General features: G+C 39.3%; 1 protein-coding gene across 2 annotated transcripts; it reads left to right on the top strand.

The window, feature by feature from the left end:
• The first annotated feature begins 247 nt into the window (after positions 1-247).
• Positions 248-6,152, top strand: LOC124133569. Of its 2 annotated transcripts, none has more exons than XM_046498010.2 (4): positions 248-425; positions 652-808; positions 1,874-2,095; positions 3,010-6,152. In XM_046498010.2, exons 2-4 carry the CDS (start codon positions 667-669, stop codon positions 3,294-3,296), a joined length of 651 nt encoding a protein of 216 aa, XP_046353966.2. In that variant the 5' UTR covers positions 248-425; positions 652-666; the 3' UTR covers positions 3,297-6,152. The 2 variants fall into 2 exon arrangements, with proteins under 2 accessions (XP_046353966.2, XP_046353965.2); XM_046498009.2 differs by having other exon boundaries at positions 251-429.
• The last annotated feature ends 8,322 nt before the right edge of the window (positions 6,153-14,474 follow it).

Genomic DNA, 14,474 nt, shown 5'->3' with positions numbered 1-14,474 from the left:
AAACCGAACCGAAATCCTATCAAATAATACTGATGTAATTGATAATAGGTCTACAACCCCGTACTGCAAAAACACAAAACATCATCAACTTACAAAAATATCCATTACAAAAATATCCATTACATATAGGTCATCATTTACATTGGATGATCACTTACGTCAGCAAGTGCTGACAAATACAGATATAGCAGTACAAAGTACGGGTAGTGTCAGCTTTATATCTGTATGCGGTTTAGCATAAAAAGTGTCATCACATAACACCGGCCTTATTGATGACCGTCGCTACAATAGAGGAAACAGCATACAGCAGTCTTAAATTTGGGGGTTGACAAAGGAGGCCCACTGGACAAAGTCATAGCTTAAGACGAATACGTATTTGAGTAGCAAGAGACCCACGGTGGAGTAAACGAGAATAACTACTTTGAGTTAGTGAGTTGTTTTGGAATTATTTCATTGACATTAACAACGTGGACAGTCATACTGGGCTCCACATAGTGTACTCGTGTGGGATTCGTACCCGTACCGGCGTGACGATCCCATGCCTCATCCATGATGCTGCCTCCCTCCAACACCCCCCCCCCCCCCATGCTCAATACGTGTCTAATGTAAACGGAACCTGTACTGTAATATATATTTTATTTATTTTGTCAGATATTGCCAAGGAAAATGACCGACCCCGATGGTGAAAATGAAAAGATGATACAGTGGGCACGGAATATGCCTCTGCAAAACCTTATTGACAAAGTCTGTGAAACAGGTGCCGACACCACCAAGGAACAGTTTGAACGTATCCAACAGTATGTCATTGGTAAGACAAAATTGGTTCTCAGTTGTTTTGTAATGGGTTTTGTTTGTTTGTTTGCTGTTTAACGCCGCACTCGGCACTCGGCAATATTCCAGCTATATGGCGGCGGTCTGTAAATAATCGAGTCTGGACCATACAATTCAGTGACTGACATCATGAGCATCGATCCACACAACTGGGATACGATGACATGCATCAACCAAGTCAGCGAGCCTGACCACCCGATCCCGTTAGTCGCCTCTTACTACAAGCATAACCACATTTTACGGATCTCCACGGGTATAATATGTTTTTCTTCTTCCGTAATTTCTATTTTACAACATTCTAAAGCACCATTAAATTTTTCAAGCATTTGCCCCTGCATACCTCATGTTTGTGTGCTGATCTTGAGTTAACTTATTTAGTCCAATCCAGTTTCTACCCTTGCCCAACGTGGATCGATGCTCATGCTGTCAATCACTGGATTCTCTGGCCCAGAATCGATTATTAATAATATATAATATTGCTGAGTGCGACGTTAAACAACAAACAAACAAACAAACAACCAAAATATGATATTACAGGAATATTGTACAACTGTCTTGTAAAACGATAACAGAACGAACACAATGCCACATCGAGGGCATTTTAGCTAGCAAACGTTTGCCACGATTTAACTGTGGCTTTTACCTGAGATCGAACATGTCTATATTTTTTAGATTATTTAGGGTAATATTTTTTTTTAAAAACACACATTTGAATAATATCTCATTGAATAGAAGGGGGCACGTCTAAGGCGCCGCAATTCGCTGTGCAGAGTTGCGTCCCTTGTGCACGCCAGAAACCTATGATTGTGGGTCCGAATCCCGGTTCGCCCCGATTATGTTTCTAGGTTTGTCAGCATCATACCCGTGCTCGTGGGTTTCGCCGAAGTGGTAAACGTCTGAGACCTGAATCACTTCGGGCTTTCCTCCCAAATTAAGCTGACACGCCGCGATATAACTGGAATACTGTTAAAAGCGGCGTTAAAAAACCCAGCTCACACACTCACTCACTCATTGTCCAGTAACAACTTTGATGTGTTCACAGGGGATCATGGCCGCCCTGCTGATGAAGTGACCCAATATACTAAGCCCCTTCATTTCTTCGCGTACCTCATGGAGAAGAAGTTAATCTCCTTCACAAACCTGGCTCTTTTTCAAGCAATCTTCATACGAATTGGAAGACAGGATCTTTGTGATATTGTTTTAGAATTTGCCCGAGAACATTCAAATGACGCCCTGTATCTTGAAGTTCACGACACTGATCAAGGTAGATTGACTAAGCCTCTTTCTGAACTGTATGATTGTAAAGCCGATATAAGGTGTGTTAAGACCAACACCAATGGTTTGCAGGCATATCGAATAACACGAGGAATCCTGTAAATGTCAAAACGATACATATACTGTTTTATATAGGACTTAGGTCCGGAACCATGTGTGACCAGAGTTATGTCTGCAGAACCTTCATCAGATTACGAGCATATAACCTACCTAGAGTATGTATGTATCTATCCGAGGTAGAATAGGTCTTCAGCAACCCATGCTTGCCGTAAAAGGCGACTATGCTTGTCGTAAAAGGCGACTAATGGGATCGGATGGTCAGGATTAGTATGTCATCGTATCCCAATTGCGTTGATCATGCTAATGATTGTGTGTCATTTTAAGAAGGGGTGTGTCAGTGTGTGTGTGTCTGTATGTGTGTGTCTGTGTGTGTGTGTGTGTGTGTGTGTGTGTGTGTGTGTGTGTGTGTGTGTGTGTGTTTTGGCATGAATGTTTATGTCGTGTTTGTGAGTGTTCAATGTTTATTTGTTTGTGTTTTAATATACATGTGCGTGCGTGCATGCGTGCGTGCGTGCTTGTGTATGTATGTATGTATGCATGCAGTTATGGATGGGTGGATGCAGTTATATATGTATGTGAATGTATTTATATGTATGCAAACATAAGTAATTATATGTCTCCAGTATATATGCTTTTGAATGTATGTGTTTAATTGAGAATTTAATTGTGCGAGTTAAAAGGATAGAGGTCAATATACAACCTATGTAGTGGTCTGTCGACAGTTTTTCTTTAGATCTTTAGATTGACCTGACCCAATTATGTCCATATTGCAGTAGATGTTAACTTGATTAATTATGCCATGTTTATGAGAGTAATACAATCCCACCGACATGTGTGTTTCAGGAGGTAATACGCAGTTCAATGTACACGTGCGGGACACCCTCCGTGAAACAGGAGACGTGGAAATACTTGTTAGGAGCTTGGCCAATTGTCTTGATATTCCTCCTGAATATATCCGAGTTGTGGGCACCGAGGCAACAAACAGCTTCAAGTTAACGCTGTTCATTCCAGCCAAGTACAAGGGTAGCCTATTGGACATGGACAAGCTCAACGGTCTCATCAAGTACAACATTGACGAAGTGGAAGTGGATGGGAAGACTATCAAGCTTAGCCTAGAAGATGAAAATTAGAATAAATACAGCAATATGCACTTTATGGTAAGGCCAAACTAAATGCAAGCCTTCCTACATGTTTGCGGGTACATTGCACTGTTGTTTTTGTCGAGTGAAGAGGTGAACTAAAAGGAACCGTCTATTTTTATTTAATAAAGTTTTGGGCAGGATGTCAGACACTGGTGATATTGTGAATCATGTTTTAGAATGGACTTCTTCGTCTGTGTTTTCTATTTAATTTTCCGTTGCGTTTTTCATAGTACTTTCTATACAATTTCTTTAACTGTGGGAAACAGTGTAGCTTCTGGTGTGTGATCAGGTGGAGAGGAAGGATGCAGTGATCTATCAAATAGTTTGTTATATTTATCATTATGTGATATATATATATATAGTGTAACGCCCAATACCTGCATTGTTATTTGTGAACAGAGCATTATTTCTTATTGTGACAAAATGGACAAATAGCATATGAACATTTAACTTTTAATCATCTCGGTCTCCTGTAGCTCCTTATGGAGTGGCCCCTCTGTTTTGCAGATATTGTCTTCCATGTTTATTGTAATAAGGATAGGAGACTTAAATAAACAATATGTCTGTCTTTTAACTGAAGGAAGACGAATGATTGGTCCTACAAAAGATCACTACCTTGGGCCTTGACATGAAATCATTTCCGAGGAATGTTAAACAGTTTTGTTGGTTTTGCCTTAATGGTCAGTCACCATTTTGGTCTTCACGGGCTCCCACTTATATTAGATGTATTATGTCACTCTATTTTATATTGGATGTATGTCACTTCTATCTATATGTGTTTTGTGCCCACAGTATTCTGTTTTTCACATATGTTACTTTAGATTTGATCTGTTTTGTTAAAAACTGTGTACTTGGAGCTGGAAATATAGTCTTCCGAGATCTGCTCCCTGTAAACACACTATGTGACGAAACACACATATTTCCCCCTGCCTCCACCGCAGCTTAATTTCAAGCCATGTACTCAGTAACTCAGGTTTTATATTTTAAAGTCAAAGGTCACAATATTGTTTAAATAAACATATTTGTTGTTATCTATGCATGTGAACATATTTCGAAAAGTTAATCTCTAATCATGACAAAATAATGACGTCTTTTATGGTCCGCATTCTTTTTTCAAATTTTTATTACGTACACAAAGGTTGTCAATGTCATCATCTACCAATTACCTGCATGGTAGTTTAGTTGTGGTTGTGGACCTACCATTTAATTAATTTTTATGCTGTTTTTAAAAAAAATCTATCATAAACTCTCAAAGAAAAAGAAAATAAAGTGTAATCAGCAAAATAATATCGCTTTTGTTTATGTACATGCAGGTAGCAGAATTGAAATTGTGTCTGCGTTCTGCACTGAACGCCCTTGATAAGCATGGCAGTGTGATGATGTAGATATGATATCACATCTGTTTGTGGCGATTACACACATATACCTTACGCTGAGGAACACGCCATTAGCTGACGGAGTAATCACGTCTCTGTGTATCTGTAGTCCCGCAACAATGTCCATTCCCAACTCATTGTGGGATAGTTAAGCCTAACGAGATAGGTATAGCGTATGTTAAAATCGGTAATGGGAACATTTAAAATGTCTGACATAGGTAGCTGAGAAGAATCGAGTAATAAAAGCACATTGTTCTTTCAAGATTTGTAGAGTGACACTTGTGGATGTGCAAATGACAACATTTACGATACAATTAGAGGGGGTTCATGTGGTGCTATATATAATCACAGATATGCGAAATTATATCATTATTTCTTTCACATCTCGGAATGCCGAGATACGTCTTTGTCTCTAATCGTAAATCTTTTGATAAGCTGCATAGAAAATTCAAACGCTCCTTTCAGTTAAACGTCAGCAGCGACTGTTGCATAAATACAAAGATAGTAATAGCAGAGATTTTTGGAAACTTATTGGTAAGATTGGCTTAGCTTCCGATCGGGATTCTGTCATTCCATGGGAGATAATCCAGGGAGACACGGTTGTCACCGATAAGCCGCGGGTTTTAGATGCATGGAAATGTGAGTAAACCTCGTTGTTTAACGCTGATCCAGTGGGTGTATTTGATGAATCTTTCTATGATCAGATCAAGGACGAGTTAAGCAACATGGTTGTTGACCCCCCTCAGGTAGATGTAGATGTAAACAGTCTGCAGGCCCCTATATCACGCGATGAGGTAGTACGCTCTGTTAGCCGCTCTAAGTGTGGTAAGGCCGTAGGCTGTGACCATATACCTGCAGAGGCACTTAAGAATGAGACTTGTGTTGACATTCTGCACCGGATATTTACTTACTGCTTGGAGAATAATGTTTGTCCAGATATTTGGCATGAAAGTATAATAACGCCTATTAAGAAACCGGGTAGTGACCCCAGAGATCCCCTTGGCTATCGTGGTATATCACTACTTTCCATTCCCTGTAAGATATATTCAGATATACTAAACTCTCGTTTCACAAGTTGGCTAGAAGATAATGACATATTGGCTGAGGAGCAAAATGGATTTCGAAGTAAGCGTAACACTATTGAGCACATATACACTTTGTTTTCAGTAATTAATAACAGGAAATCTTCAAAGTCCTCTACATTTGTCTGTTATATTGATGCCATGAAGGCCTTTGACCGTGTTGATCGAGACTGCTTATGGTACAAACTGATGAAGTTAGGAATTAATGGTAAATTTTATTCTGCTGTAAAGTCTTTATATGACAACAGTGTATCCCGTGTATCGGTAAATGATCGGCTTACTGAAGGGTTTGATATACAGAGCGGTGTCAGGCAGGGATGTGTCTTGTCCCCATCACTATTCTCAGTATTCATTAATGACCTGGCCCATGAGATAAACAATCTAAAATGCGGTGAAGACGTTGGTGGTAGTCTTCTCAGTCTTTTGATGTATGCTGATGACATAGCATTAATTGCGCCAAATGAGCATTCATTACAATCAATGCTTCACTGTGTTGCTGATTGGTGTAAGAGATGGCGAATTCAAGTTAATACCAGCAAAACTAAAGTAGTACATTACCGGCCACCATCTGTGAAACGAACATCATTTGAGTTTCAGTGTGGCAATGACAACATTGACATATGCTCATCATACAAATATCTTGGTTTATGGCTAGAAGAACACTTAAATTTGAATTCTACAGCCAAAGAAATCGCCAAATCCGCGAGTAGAGCTCTGGGTGTAATTATAAGTAAATTTAAACTATTTGGAGGAATGCCATATGACGTATATAATACGCTATTCAATAATCTTGTTCAACCAATTTTATCATATGGCTCGGTTATTTTTGGCAATCGAGAATTCAGTTGTATAAACGCAGTTCAAAATAAAGCTTGTCGTTTTTTTCTCGGGGTGGGTAAATATACTCCAAATTTAGCTGTCCGGGGCGAGATGGGTTGGCCTGCTCAGCTTACTAAACAGAAAATAGAAGTTTTCCGATTTTGGAGAAAGATAAACTCTGTTCCGCCATCTAGACTTGTTTCACAGATTCGAAATTGGTCTCTTACCTTCCGCAAATCATGGGATAAGACAGTTAACGCAATGTTTATATCACTATAACTTCCATCTATGGATTTGTTTAATTTCTCTATTAGTGAATTCCATTTAATCACACGCACTTTGAGATGCAAGGACGCCGATTGTTGGTCACGTGATTTATGGAATGACACTGGTCATGAACATGGGAATAAGTTGAGGACTTTCAGACTCTTTAAGAATACTCTAAATACGTCGACCTATGTCCGCTCTGTTTTAGACAGACAGCAACGTAGTACCTTGGCAAAACTACGCTGCAGTTCTCTCCCTTTGGAGGTTGAAGTTGGTCGCTACTCCCGTCCAAAGACACCACTACACCTCCGTTTATGTAGGTTATGTGACCGCCAGTGTGTCGAACACGAAGTACATTTCCTCACAGAATGTGAATTCTACTCTGATCTACGATATGACTATTCTCATTTGTTTTCTCCAATACATACTTGTCTAAGAAGTTTAACCCCAGAAGACCAATTTATATATGTTACGCAGAATGATAGTCTAGCTATTCCCCTAGCCGCAGTTGCTACTGCTATGTATAAAAGAAGAAAATTTCAACTTGCATTGTAAGTAGTGCACTTCTGATCCACAAGTATCTCACTAAACGATACTAGCATAATCTCTTCATATAAAACTGAGCTATTTTTTTATCTCTCGTGTCTCATAGGCCAACCGGCCGGGTGGTATATTATATATTTTGTCTTGCACTTTGAATGTATGTATTTTTATACTGCGTGACACGCAAATAAAATACTATCTTATCTTATCTTATGATATCACATCTGTTTGTGGCGATTACACACATATACCTTACACAGAGGAACACGCCATTAGCTGACGGAGTAATCACATCTCTGTGTATCTGTAGTCCCGCAACAATGTCCATTCCCAACTCATTGTGGGATAGTTAAGCCTAACGAGATAGGTATAGCGTATGTTAAAATCGGTAATGGGAACATTTAAAATGTCTGACATAGGTAGCTGAGAAGAATCGAGTAATAAAAGCACATTGTTCTTTCAAGATTTGTAGAGTGACACTTGTGGATGTGCAAATGACAACATTTACGATACACTATGAGGGGGTTCATGTGGTACTATACATAATCACAGATATGCGAAATTATATCATTATTTCTTTCACATCTCGGAATGCCTTGGAAGTTTCCAACGCCGCTCATTTTACATACATTTTGCTTGGGGCCTTTATGTTTATGGGAATTTATGACTCCAAGTGTGTCTTGAAGTTGTAAAATTGGTAGTTATGTTCCGTTGCCAGGCCACCGCCTGCCATATAAACCTTACGCGTGTAAGAAGCAACGCATCCGAAGATAGCTTCCCAACCACCAAATGAACATGGGTTGATATACATGACACATACGACGGAGAGAGAGAGAGAGAGAGAGAGAGAGAGAGAGAGAGAGAGATTGTTTTATATATACACATCTAGATCTATATAAGTACATCTGTAATTTAAAAAAACCAACATAATGTGTAAAATGGTCGCTCTAATAGGGCTTTGAGGGACATAAATAACATTTAAAAAATAAACTATTTTATATATATTTATATTTCACGAGTGTACATACATCTACCTACCTATATATATATATATACATACCTACGTACATAATACCTCCCCACCCCCCATCCACCCAACACACACACACACACACACACACACACACACACACACACACACACATCAACCTACCTAACTAACTACGAATCATACACAAACCTACAAACAAACATTGATCCATGTGTACATACATACAACCATGTTGACATACAATCCGGGAGACTGTACAAAGAGTATAGTATAGTATAGTATAGTATAGTATAGTATAGTATAGTATAGTGATACAATCCTACAGCCACACAACCGTGCATGCAACCAGTGCTTACATCGATGCATATATAACGCCATTCAGTCATACAGCCATATACTCGTACACATATAATACACACGCACACGCACACGCACACGCACACGCACACACACACACACACATATAGAATAGGTCTTCAGCAACCCATGCTTGCCGTAAAAGGTGACTTTGCTTGTCGTAAAAGGCGACTAACGGGACCGGGTGTCCAGACTTTGTTGATGCATGTCATCGATACCAATTGCGTGGATCGATGCTCATGATATCAATCACTGGATAATCTGGTCCAGACTCGATTATTTTGTCATTTTGCAGGAATAATGCTGAGAGCGGCGTTAAACAACAAACAAACAAATCAAACAAATTATTCAGCAGACCAATCAGCGTCAACGTTTAATTATCCGGTCCCGGAATAAATGTTTCCAAGTTATTCACTCCATACAATCAAAACATGACTGAAAGCACTTAATTTCACGTTCTACTTATACGTAGATAAAAGATAGGAAAGGTTCCGAAAAAGTACGTATCCAATCCTTTAACTCCATGCATCGTAATAAACATTTAATACGACCCGTGAAGATCCGGGGTAGAAAAGGTCTTCCTTCCGCAACCCATGCTTGTCTTAAGAGGCGATTAACGGGATCGGGTGGTCAGGCTCGCTGACTTGGTTGATGCATGTCATCGATCCCAAGTGTGTGGATCGATGCTTATGATGTCAATCACTGGATTGTCTGGTCCAGACTCAATTATTTACAGACCGCCATCGTTTAGCTTGAATATTGCTGAGTGCGGCGTTAAACAACAAACAAACAAAACATACACACACACCTGTATACCCATAAAGCTCTAACAAGGAGACGCCGAAGACCCGGGTTCGAATCCGAACATGGGTACATTGTTTGAAGCCCATTTCTGGTGTCCCCCGCCGTGATATTGCTGGAATATTGCTAAAAGCGGCGCAAAACCAAACTCACTCACTCTAACAAGGAGAACTAATCAAGACCTAATCAGCTTGAAGTTGCACCATGTATTTTGGATGATTAATTCACCTCAATAGCGCACCAAATGTCGTGATGACATTATTTTAAAGATGTTACTTTGTTCTGAAAAAATTACAAACACACAAGGCGATTAGCAATCATGTGCGACACTAATTTGATAACTGAAGCTTTTGCCTGCATTGTCTCTGTCACTGAGACTGATAGATATCGATTGTGTTGGTATAATCTATTCTTATCGTATCTCTAAATACGTCACTGGGCGTTGTGATAGATTACCTGTGATCTCTTTGTATACATGCACACCAAACAATATAGATGTGGTAGTTCGCCTACGCTCATTTAAATACATCCATTTGATTGTAATGGATCAGTACCAGCACTACCATGACACTGTGTATAAAGTGCTAGTAATGTACTTGACATTGAGTAGAGGAGGGGCGGTCGGGTAGCCTAGTGGTTAACGCGTTCGCTCGTCACACCGAAGACCCGGGTTCGATTCCCGGCATGGGCACAGAGTGTGAAGCCCATTTCACGTGTCCCCCGCCGTGATATTGCTGAAATATTGCTAAAAGCGGCGTTAAACCATACTCACTCACTCACTAGAGTAGAGGAGTAGAGGATAAGTAAGACAGTTATTATTAAGACAAAAATGAATGCAATTATTCTAAAAAAACACATAAAATGTTTATAACTGTACTGTGAAGTAGGAGGGTGCTTTTTTTCAATTACTCACTGGCCATCTTGAAGAAGGTGTAGACTAATGCTTAGTCTCTGAAAATATATAATTATATAGTACTTGAAGATGAGCCAATACCCGAAACAATCTAGCGGCAAAATCCCTTGCCGCCTGACTTTCTGGATTTTGAATAGAGACTAGCTATGTTTCAGCTACATCTGAAATTTGTTGTATTACAACTATGAGTATAATATTTTGTTACGAAACACAGCCATGTATTTTCTTGTGGCTGACAATTTCATTTTTTCAGCATTCAGAACAGTCAATTAGTTGTTTCAAGCATTTTCGTGGACAATTATTTTTTTAGTAGTACTAACTACACTGGTATAAGAAAAATAAACGTGTTATTTTACACTCTACTCTTCAGGGAAATGTAAATGTTACATCGAAGATAAATTAATAAATATTAAAATCCGTTCATGAATTCATTGTAAATTGTATCTGACTGCAAACTCTTGTTTAAACTCTCGTGTATCTGATTTTTCATACAATGTTTTACTTCAGTGTCGACAACTGTGTTTTATACAAAATATCTACCTTAGTATTTACCACTGACTGCAGATTTTAATGGATGACATCGTATGACACCTGGAGCGGTATTAATATAGTCTTTACTTGTTTACCAATACAGCATCACACATTTTGTGAAAAATATGTTTAAAACAGAAATTTACAAATGCAATTTTCGCATGTCAAAACAAACAAAACTTTACTGGGAAATTTCTATTGCTTGTCAGTGGCAGCTAACTCATTGAGGCTCTCGTCAAAAGAGATGTCTAGATTGACCTCCCTTTGTTGTTGTGCTTGGAAGCTACTTCCCGGCGCTTGACACCTTGGTTACCCTCTTCTACATTCGTGACCAGCTCGTGTTATTCCGGGACAAGCCGAATAGCGACTCGTGCCCCTCTCATGGCCATTTTTGCGACCGGCTTCCGTCTTAGCAAAAACGGGCCTACTGAAACCAATTGTCAACTCGTTGCGTAAAGGTCCTCATATATTATGTTCTAATTCGCTTCGCTCAAACGAACATAAAATATTTACCATGTACAACATACGCATCTCAAGGGTTATGCCTACCGCAGCTGACAAGCGAGCAGGTTTATTAACAATCACAAATAAATACACTTGTCAAACTCGTAAACAGTCTTTCAAGTCGAATCCACGACTCCGTCAAAACCGCGTCCGTTTTCAGTTACCTGAAATATACAATTCCAAACTAAAATTGTGACCAAAGCAAACGTGATGTAACACGTTTTGCAGTTGTTATTCAGAAATTTTTGAAATTATAACCATGATATACTTATCTTAAATTAATCTTCATCTGTGACTGTTTTTTCCTCCGTTTTCCTTGGCTCAGTTTTGGGTCCCAACTGTAACTTGACCAGCAACTTCCCACATCATACCAAACACATCGTATCACTCAAATAAAAGGATCTGCCCAACGGCTCAACTTTGCCCAACGGCTAAACCTCCAATACTTTGTAACCTCAAATTCTTGAGCCAATATTTAGCAAGATGTAAAATCTGCTCGCCTGTGTAATGGGAAGACCTCGAATGGTTCAACACAGAGAGTGAACACTACACGTCACCTTCCCCCCGTGACTTTGTTACACTACATTCACGTGCAAGGTACCTGGCTGCGGCAGGCAAACTCTTACCGTATTTAACCCATAATAAATTAATTTACACCATATATTATATATATTTCAGATGCAATTTAAAGCACATCGGGACATGCGGAATTATACAATATGATTGAACACGCTTAACTGTGTCTTGGGTATATGTTTAGAAGCAAGGCATATGTAAAATCAAAAATTATTTCTGAGGGATTCTTTGACGAAAAACTTGAAATCATACGCGTATTCTGATTGGTTTGTCGTATTTTTGCACAAAACATTCATCGATAGGGGGACGAGTCTTCTTGCAGGTTACGGAAAGGGGCGAGTGGTGACAAATGCCCCTTTGACAGAGCTCCGCGAACGGCCTATTGTTATAAGACGTTTGCTGACAGTAGTTGATTCACTTCCGGGACAAATTACATTAATCGACTAGTTTCAAGAGGTGACTGTTTCTGGAAGGTTGCTGTATAAGGGCAAGATTAGGGCGACTCGAGGCATTCTACGACTTGCGTCTTATCTTCATGTTCAGAAGATATTATGACACAGGATATTCCTGACGACTTTGTGTAGTGATGCAATGTTCTAAATGCACGTCACTGTATATGGGTCTATAGTGTACATACTGCCAACTAAGACTGATGCGTGCACATGGAACTTAAAATAAGGGGATCTTTATAGTATCTAATTTAAATAACATACTATCTTCAAAAAAAGAAACGCACAGGTAGTATGTAGTTCATAGAACCTGCCTACACAAAAAAATCAGGCATATAATTGGATACATATTATTGGAAACTGTTGGTGGACTGATATTCGACAAACGGTGCGTCAAAACGCAGCCGTTGTCGATTTGCAATGTCTTAAACGGCATTGTTTTCACACTTGTTAACAAATGCCATGGAGGAAAACAGTAAAGCAAAATGCACGTACAAGTTATGGCATTCGTAACTTGTGGTAGTGGCTATAGAAAGGCAAGCCAAAAATTTGTCATTCAATTGTCAACATTTTTCAAGTTCGAAAATGCCGAGACTCAGCGCTGCCGATCGGAACATCGCCATGGGACGTATCCAGAGAGGGGAATCGCAGTCTTCTGTTGCACGCCACTTCAACGTCCACAACAGCACCATTTGCCGCCTTTGTTATCGATACACACAGTTCAAGTGCACCCCGTCCGACCAAGAGTTACCATCCCTGCACAGGATCGCTACATTCGACTGTTCAACCTACGTCATCGCAATGCCACAGCTACGGAGACTGCAGGACGCATCCCTGATTTGAGGTGGATATCGGACCAGAAGACCAGTTATCGTCCCTGTTTTGCAACAGATCCATCGACAACGACGCTTGCGTTGGTGCCATACCTTACAGCAATCTCATTAAAATCAGACCTTAGTTCTCGCTACCGCTATGAGTATATGTATTTATTGTAGTTTACAGTGGCCTTAACATTTTGTGGAAAATTTACACATTGTTTAAAACAGAAGTTTCCCTATACTCCAGATACCTACTATGCTAATGTCTTACAGAGTAAGGGTGTGATGATTCCATTCTGCAACGTTATCCTCTAGTCTGAAGCCAGAGTCCAGTAAACTTCTGTTCGGTCTAGTTATCTCAGCTAATAATCGTCCATGATAACATTAAAATCTAATGAAAATGGTGTTAAAAGACATGTCCAGGCTAGTAGGTGTGTTGCGTGTCAGTGGCTAAAATACTATTATTTCTTATCAATGAAAATGAACATAACCAGCTCGTATTACACAAAACATGTATTGCATTCAATGCATTGATATATTATGTTTCTATTGTGTATCCAAAGAAAACGATTCATGTGTGAACTTTGACCAAAACAACCTGTTGTTTCAGTTACCTATTGGCTGAATAGGTAGAAAAAACACTTTTGATATTAGTGATCGTGGATTATTGTCACAACTCCTGTGCTCCTTCAAATTATGTAGACTGATGTTAACGTAACAGGTTATGTTGTTCCATCCATATTTAACAAGTTTCCTGTTGTCACTTGAGAATAATATACACCCTTACTAGTACAACATTAAATGAAAGTAAGTGAATGTTCATGTGTTAAATATCTTTATGTCACTTGGCATGATACATAGAAGTTTTGTTATATTTTAATCAGAATCAGATAAAACTGTTATTTGCTATGTAATCTGAAAATATGAATGCCGAATAATTAAGACAAATACATAGTATGTTTTCACGCCACTTTTAGCAATATTGCAGCAATATCACGGCGGGGAACACCAGAAATTGGCTTGACACATTGTACCCATGTGTGTAATCGAACCCGGGTCTTTGGTGTCATGAGCAATCGCTTTAACCACTGGACTACCCTACCACCCCACAAAATAGGACTGACTGGTCCAGACTTGAT

This window comes from Haliotis rufescens, unplaced genomic scaffold, assembly GCF_023055435.1.
Source record: "Haliotis rufescens isolate VD_foot unplaced genomic scaffold, xgHalRufe1.0.p SCAF_5, whole genome shotgun sequence".
In the NCBI taxonomy this organism is placed as follows: Eukaryota; Metazoa; Mollusca; class Gastropoda; order Lepetellida; family Haliotidae; genus Haliotis; species Haliotis rufescens.
This window is presented reverse-complemented; position numbering and strand designations above follow the sequence as displayed.

Bases quoted from the DNA above. Each gene is read 5' to 3' on its own strand.
- LOC124133569 (XM_046498010.2), top strand. From the start codon at position 667: ATGACCGACCCCGATGGTGAAAATGAAAAGATGATACAGTGGGCACGG. The intron at 809-1,873 runs GTAAGACAAAAT...ATGTGTTCACAG, and splicing joins TATCCAACAGTATGTCATTG to GGGATCATGGCCGCCCTGCT. The intron at 2,096-3,009 runs GTAGATTGACTA...TGTGTGTTTCAG, and splicing joins AGTTCACGACACTGATCAAG to GAGGTAATACGCAGTTCAAT.